General features: G+C 43.5%; 2 protein-coding genes across 2 annotated transcripts; one reads left to right on the top strand and one right to left on the bottom strand.

Moving 5' to 3' along the window:
* Positions 1–396: 396 nt before the first annotated feature.
* LOC124668631 (OPA3-like protein) lies at positions 397–2,777 on the top strand. The gene is made up of 4 exons (XM_047205737.1): positions 397–525; positions 1,530–1,664; positions 1,882–1,968; positions 2,344–2,777. Exons 1-4 carry the CDS (start codon positions 397–399, stop codon positions 2,518–2,520), a joined length of 528 nt encoding a protein of 175 aa, XP_047061693.1. The 3' UTR covers positions 2,521–2,777.
* Positions 2,778–3,279: 502 nt separating this feature from the next.
* LOC124660787 (reticulon-4-interacting protein 1, mitochondrial) lies at positions 3,280–7,206 on the bottom strand. The gene is made up of 7 exons (XM_047198620.1): positions 6,972–7,206; positions 6,199–6,426; positions 5,804–5,877; positions 5,088–5,247; positions 4,283–4,402; positions 4,092–4,200; positions 3,280–3,657 (listed from the first exon to the last, which is right to left on the bottom strand). The coding sequence occupies exons 1-7, from the start codon at positions 7,203–7,205 to the stop codon at positions 3,476–3,478; spliced, it is 1,107 nt and encodes a 368-aa protein (XP_047054576.1). The 5' UTR covers position 7,206; the 3' UTR covers positions 3,280–3,475.
* Positions 7,207–8,043: the final 837 nt, after the last annotated feature.

The following is an 8,043-nucleotide window of genomic DNA, read 5'->3' as shown; positions in this document are numbered from 1 at the left end:
TTCACCCATCTCGTGACGCCGGAACGGTCACAACTCACAAGAAAGAAGAGACAAGGAGGCCGGCGCAAAGACCAGCTTTTCTTCTAGCGGCAGCTTGATTTGGTGTAGGTCTCCGTTTTTCAATAAAATTGTAGTGGTCGCTGGATTCAAATCTGAACGCTGACAATTATTTTGTTTTTCCTATAGGTAGTTAGCATTGGACACGGGAAATCAAATTAGCGACCGACTTGTACAATAAGCGAACGGCTGCTCCCACTCTTTCTACACCCCGAGTCCCCTCTCCTTCCTCTCCAAGAAAAGTAGGGCCAAACCAGCAACAAACTCCGCCACGCGCCGGCGCCCGCCGCATCTTCTCCCCCAACTTCTCGAGCATCGGCAGCCCGACAGGAGGACGCCATGGTGCTGCCGCTGGTGAAGCTCGGCTCGCTCGCGTTCCGGACGCTGAGCAAGCCCATCGCCGGCCGCCTCAAGCACCACGCCGGCGTCCACCCCAAGTTCCGCGGGTTCATCATCGGCCTCGCGCAGGTGACCCTCGCCTCCGCTATTTTACCCGCCTGTGAAACTCGTCCGTACGCGTTCGATCCCCTTTTCCTTTGCGATGTTTGGATCGCCGCGCGTAAGTACGTACGTTGGGGTTCTACTTCTACCGGGTGGTTCTTGTTGCTGTCCCCAAGTTTGGGCTGCTTGATACGGAACGATTCGGGAGGTTGGAGCGGACGTTTCTTCCGTGCTTGTTGGACATCTTCGTTTACGATTTAAAGCAGGGGACGTGGATGATGAAATGCTTAAGAGGAAAGCATGAGGGCCTGGGTTAATTTGTTGCTAATATATAGCATTGGTCCGATATGTGTGGAATCGGCGATTTAGTTCTCCGTGTTCTGTGATGAGGGCATCAGGCCATGAGGGATGTTTTAGAAGGGATTAGACTTTGGTGATTTTTGGCGAATTATGATAATACTAGAATAGGTAGTTGTTGTGCACACATGCTTCAGTTTTGCATCAATAACTTGCAATGCCGTTTTGCAAAATTCGATTCCTGCAACTGCAAATGTATATTGATCCACATTGTTGCCGCAAGCTGATCTGATGGCAAGAGTTATTTGAATTTTTTTATCTTGAGCTATCACAAGAGGATTATATATCTAAGCAATGACAGACCACAAACTCAATTGATGCCCTATAGTCTTGCAGCAGTTCAGAATGATTGGTGATGTGCATTGTGCAACGCTGTGTGCTGTTATATTTTGCAATGACCGTTACCATCAAAATGCCGCGTTGCTTCATGAATCTGAACTCGAAAAGGCTTCTGAATTTTCTATGGTTAAGGTTTACTCATAGAGTAACTGAGTAACAGTTTTGTCCTATTTCAGTGGCAAGTTGGCTGTTCTTTTCCGCTTACTGTTCTGTTGAGAGAATTATAATTTTGATGTGTGACAGTCCTCTTGCACGTAGTAAACAGATCTTCAGTTCAGTTTGGATCTTACTGTGTGGTTCTTGTACTGACAAAGTGTGTGACATACTATTTTCAGGCAAACCATCGTTTAGCAACAAATATGCAGAGGCGACTTCATGGACGTGCACTTGACATTCACATTCGGCCCCTGAATGAGGAGAAAGCTATTCAATCTGCCGCAGATCTTCTCGGTGAACTGTTCGTTTTCTCGGTAAGTATTCTTGACTTTCATGCTCTGACTGAGATAGATCTTAATAGAAATTTATTTAACAGTTTCATTTAAGTGCATATGGAACAACTTAATATCCAACAACTGTAGAATTTGATGTCTGTTGTAATCTTTGTCCTTATTCTTTAGACCCTACAAATATTTGATTGTGTGATAGCAGATGATTACACCTAACATGAGTTCTCACATGATACTTTAGGCCGCTTGTGCTGCCATAATCTATGAGGTGCAAAGAAGTGCTAGGTCAGAAGCCAGAAAAGAAGAGATCCGTAAGCAGGAACTGGAGGTAAGATGATTGGTTCCGTTGTTCTCTTTTTTTATTTGTCTGAAACAATCAAATTGTTGTCATGGAGAAATCAATGTTAGGACACTTCCATGTTTCAAATTTTGGTCACGAGATTTCCAGGATAATATCACGAGCAAATCTGCTTAAGAAAGTAATAGTTTGTTCAGGGACTCTAGTTTCTGAATTCAGTTGTACACCTGTGCATTTCATTTATCCTGCGCTTACATGACCATTGACAGGATCTGAGTAACACAAACTGTATACTCCACGTCTAAGAGACAAAACAAACTTGATGGCAGTTGATTTTGATCATTCCCTGTAATCTTCTCGATTATTCTTCAGAGATAATCATCTGCTCGTGTTTCAAAATGGCAGGCGATAAAGAAAAGGTTGGACGAACTCGACATGGAAAAGCAGATCATGATGCAGAAGCTTGATGAGATGGAGATGCGGACAGGGGGTGGGGGGTGGGTTCTCCCAAGGCTCCTCAACTTCAGCCTTGCGCAGCCAGCAGCACAAGGTGGTGGTACTCAGCAACCCACAGCTGTTTAGCTGCCATGGCAACGCTGCTTTCTGAAATGACATACGCAGATTGCCTCTGTAGAATGTAGTTAGCTACTTGCATGACTCGATCGTGTCGGTTCAATGGGTGAATGTCTTAGACTTCTGTAGCGCGTGATGTGAATAGTGTCCCGAGAGGTCTGGAGAGTTTTGGTGTGATGTTGGAGCTGTTCAATAGACGATGAGATCCTGATCTTGATAAGATGCCTGGAATTGTAGTCGCTTCGTGTTCAGAGTTCTGGTATTTTAGAGACCAACTAAACGTTGCTCTATCTAGGTTACTAACTGAAGTGGTAATTTCTTCCCTCGAGAACACGGCATTGTTTGTGGCATGGAAGTGTTTTTCATGGTGTAACGTGGTAATGCTTTGGTATCGAGCTACTAGCTGATTATAGAACGGAACCAACATTGAGGAACTTGTCAGGAAGCCAGTTTCTCACCGGAGAATGTATATGCACTACGAAAGAGATGTGACTTGATGCAGCTTCAAAGATCACAACTGTCGCTCCAATAGCTTCTACAGTACAAATACAAATATACAATATACATGCATCGTGCTAAGCTAACTGTTTCAGCAGAAAGGCCAAAGGGTTATGTAGTCGCCTTCATCATTCCTCGGATTTGCTGCTTTATGTTCTAATCATGGGACTAATCTTTTCTGGTTCACACATATATATGCCACCTTTATGTCTAAAGTTCAAACGTATTCCGACTGAAGGAGAAAAAAATGCATCTGAAATATGACCGTGATACTTTGAAACAAGTCTTTCCGTATTGCACATCATTATTTACTGCATTTACACTAAATTCTGATATGATGACCTGGATCTAGAGAACAAGAAAATTTAGAGCATCAAAGCGGCTTAAATTTCAAAGAACAAAAAAACTTCATACAATTAAGATACGTTCAGTCCTTCTGTGTCTGTCGGGCAAAATCCTGTTAACGCTAGTCGAACTCTAGAACCACCTTGCCAGGCACCAGTCTTTTCTCCTTGGCCTCATGAGCTGCTTTTACTTGACTGATAGGAAACGTCTTCTCCACGGGTATCTGTAATTTTCCAGCTCCAGACAGCCTCTGGATCTCATGAAGACCTTCAGGGTCAGCTCTCATGTAAGTCCAACAATATTCTGAAAATTGGATGGGAACAACACGAGTTAAGAAAATCTTACATAAATTATGGTATGTATGCTACCTAGACTTGTAGCTAAAAGGCTTCTCTAAAGTATTGCACTCATAAAAAAACATGGCAAATCATGAAGAGTGACACCTATGGATCATTGAAAAACGAAGATGCATATGCACACAGTCATGCAATGATGCACAACCAAATCCTGGTTGTCTTTGTAACTCGACAAAAGAAAGCATTTTTAATTTCTTGTCAGCTTTCTTTTCTTGCTAAAACAGCATTTTCCTGGCCCATTACTACCAAGTTCTAGTTGGCAGCAATCTGCTTATTCGTTGGGATTGATGGCCTCAACGGTTTTATAGCCATCAGACATCACAAGTTCTGAAAACAAATTATTCGGATTGATCAAAATATGTATTGCAAAAAGCTCTTTACCTATTCCATGAGAACAACGATACTGCATCTGTTTGTTTAGTAAAGCAGCAGTAGCAGCAGGAAGTCCCACAATTAATCCGTATCTGTCTGCTAGTGCAGCTGCTTCTCCCTAATCACGTAAAAAGAAAAACATTCAGGAAAGGAGAAACGAAGGAAAAACGCAGAAAAATTGAGCATTGCAGATTGATTACCTGAAGGGTCATATAATGTCCACCTCTCCTCAGAAGATTAATGCCGCTTCTTTCAGTTTCAGGTACTCCTATAGTATCTAACACAGCATCAAACTTTCCGGTAACTGCTGATTCAGTATCCTGTGATGTACAACATAAAACATGAACAATATAAGAAAATAGTATTCAAGGGTAGGGAATTTCTTGAAAAGAAACTCAACATATATGGGTAGCGCTGGCTTAATAATTTCATCAAACTGCAGACAAGATTCTTGCCCCTGACACAAAGTTCTTAACTGGTTTGTCAGCTAGGGAGAATAGCTAAGGAATTCCAATCTTATGTCACTCATACTTATATATCAGATTACGTAGACAGATGGAGTTGACAATATCTCAAGGCTACACAAAGAACTACTGGGCAGTGGGCACCAAGACTCCAACAGTATGGCCAAGAAATAGCAGTAGCACTAAACCCAAGTAAAGCCACATCCTGCTAAATTGCAAATGTAGTATTGCAACTCTGTAGCCTCGTAAGAGAAATGGGAGATTCAGCACCAAAAAAAAAAGATGATGATACACAAAACCAAGCACTTCTTTGTGTTCAGCAGTTCAGCACTATGGATCAAACTGGACAGGGAAATAGGTGATTCTGACTTCCCTTTTCTCCATTTATGCATGAACTTATTGGCTCACACAACAAAAACTACAGTGACACGATGACTTGCCTATGTTGAGGAGGTCAAAATACTGAAGATCAATAGCTTCACTACATCGTTATGGTAAATAAATATAAGGTCAAGAGTTCTGACTTCTGAAGGATTTTCACCTCAGTGGTGTAATCAATAGCTTTTTCAGCACCAGCCGCCAAAACTTGCTCAATACTTTGGGCTCCACAGGTAGCAGAAACACTACACCCTGCTGCTACTGCAAGCTGAACAGCCGATAGCCCAACCGCTCCTCCTCCGCCAATCACAAGCACTCTTTGTCTAAATCAGAAATTGATTGCATTCAGTTCATATGAATAGACAAAATAACTTACAGATGCTTGCACTCAATAAAATATAGATGGTAATGCTGACAATGACAAGCTTGAGCACATGCAGTTGGCCTAACTAACAGATTGGTTTTCAGAACGATCAAAAGGAACTTCAGCTGGCTTCCTGCAGAGCTACTGTAATAGAAGCCGAAAAGAAGTGTAACGCAAAATGTAACAAACAATTGCAAATATTCCTAAATTTTCCATGAATAAACTTTTGAAAGTAGCATGCTTATGGCTGGCTTCTGAATACGCAAAACAGGAGGAGCCAAATATAACTGCCACAGAAATTCAGCACAAATAATAAATCAACCTATTGCATATAAATTGTGAATATTTGTTGCATAAACTGAAAATATAACTAGCAGAGCCAATTCTAGATTTTCACTTTTTCAGTAAGTCAACCAAACTGTAGGAAACAGCAATAAAGGCACCTTCCTGTCTGCTACCAAACTGAGGAGTATAACATCTTAAAAAAATAAACTGAGCAGTATAACAGGACATACCCTTCAGAAATTCCAGCAGTACCATGTAAAGCACGCCATGCAGTCAACGCAGCAAACGGAATTGCACTAGCCTCCTGTGATATAAAAAAAAGGTCTAGCAACTTGTAAGTAGCCTTTTTGACAAGCAAACAACGTGAACAAAAAACTAAGCCTTCAGTAATCAACTTAAGAAAGAAGAATATTCTTCTCTCCAATACTACACATAAGAAATAACACTGACTCGTTGCTCAAACTATCACATTGTACATCCTTGAAATGGATAACTTCTATATATTAGAAACTGAAAATATCATAGTGGAATGTTGAGTAATCTAGGTGAAAAAACCGAATATTCCTGAAATTAGACTTTTGAAGGAATGCTAGGATGGAAAGGAAATTATTCCAAGAACTCCTACCACGTGGGTGAGCGTAGATGGTTTAGGAGTAATCTCATCCTGCGAAAGAATCGCATAATCAGCGCATGTCCCTCTGATAGCTGTTGGATGCAATGCACCATACACTTCCTGCCCAATGGAAAATGACGACACCGAGGTCCCTGTAGCTGCAACTTCTCCACTGATGTCCCGGCCAATGATCAGAGGTAGGAGTGGCTCGAATATGCAGCGGCCATAACCAGAACGCATCTGCAGATAGATAATACCTTTTAGCAAGTAAACACCCAAACAATTGAAAGCGGGTTCATTATTCTGAGAAGAGAATAACACGTCTCATTTGCAGTATAACTAATTTTATTTCGGCGCCAGTCTATCTGACTGTTTACTAAATTTCAGGCTTCTAACAGGACATTTTCTGATAGACAGAGCACACAATATATGTCTTTTGGAAAACAACAGTTATATATAAGTCCAATGTACATATTATACTATATCTTTCATTCACGTAGCAGTAATCCTCACTCTGTTCAGTAGCAAATGCCATGATGGATTTTTTTTTCCCAAAATGTGTTAGGTTCAGGTAAACCAGACGCCCAACGGTCCAAGTTATTCTCATATTTTCCAATTAAAGAGCTCCAGCACCACCTCAAAGCTAATCTCAATCCCCAACATTTCAGAAACAAAAAATATTTGTGAATAATATTTCAGAAACAAAAAAATATTGTGAACAATATTTCGCCACATTAAATCCCAAGGTAGGGGCGGGGAGGGGGTATCCAAAATGGAGTGCTCACTCGCAGGTCGAGGGGGTTGATGGAGACGGCGCGCGCGCGCACGAGCACCTCCCCGGGCTTCAGATCGGGGACGGGCACCCCCTGCCTCAGCTCCAGCACCTCGGGCCCGCCGAACCGCGGCACGACCACGGCGCGGCTGATCCTCTCCGCCCCCGCCCCCGCCCCCGCCGCCGTGGACGCCGGCCGCGTCCCCGCGATCCGCCGGCGAGCCCTGGCCACCGCCCTCCACCACATCGCGGCGAGATCCTAGGCCCTAGTGATGAGCGAGTGAGAGGCGACAATGGCGACGCCCTCCTCGGTCGGCAGGGAGACCGGAGATTGAGAAGGAGACGAGGGAGGTAGGGAGACGAGAGAGGGTTAAGTATGTTGGTGAGCATGACATGTGGGGACAGCGGAAGTGAGGCTTAGCGTGTCGTCATGCGGGCAGACGTGGCTCGAGCGGGCTGCGGGCACGCCGCGACGGGGGACGGATGGGCGAGGTGGGCGCGATGTGTCCGGCTCACAGCCAGGGGGTGGCGGTGCCGGTGAATGGACAGATCGCGACCGTCGATCCGTCTTTCCACGGCTCTAGGATTTTCTTTTTTAGAAAATGTGCTGCGATTATATTGAATCACCCAAACATCCATACAAGGTTCTTTTGCTAGTCATAGAAATACCTATATATCTCATTCCTCATTTCCTAGCTTTGTTGCAACCCAGAGATATCCGTATCCAGCACCACTCGCCATAACGGACTATCTTTAGCAAGCAGCAGGCCTTGTCAGCACACCATAAGTTCAGCGCCCTCGTCATCAGCAACATGGGTGAAAAATTGCATGTTCTGGGTTGGACTCCTCCATCGTGATCTCTAGGATTCTTTTTAGTAACACTACGCTCTAGTCTCCATGCTTGTTGCTACGGTGATTACCTACAAAAGGTTGAATGTTACTCGAGGAAAGATTGTTTTATACTCAGGGAGGGGCCTCTCAAATTAATTATCCAAGCCATCGGAAGCAGTGGCGGAGCTTGGTGGAAGTTGCTGGGGGGCAAAATGAAATTCATGAGTTCATGGGGGGCAAAATACTCAAAAATC

This window comes from Lolium rigidum, chromosome 6 (genome assembly GCF_022539505.1).
Source record: "Lolium rigidum isolate FL_2022 chromosome 6, APGP_CSIRO_Lrig_0.1, whole genome shotgun sequence".
Taxonomy (NCBI): Eukaryota; Viridiplantae; Streptophyta; class Magnoliopsida; order Poales; family Poaceae; genus Lolium; species Lolium rigidum.
The sequence above is the reverse complement of the archived record's forward strand: the minus strand, read 5'-3'. Positions and strand labels throughout refer to the sequence as shown.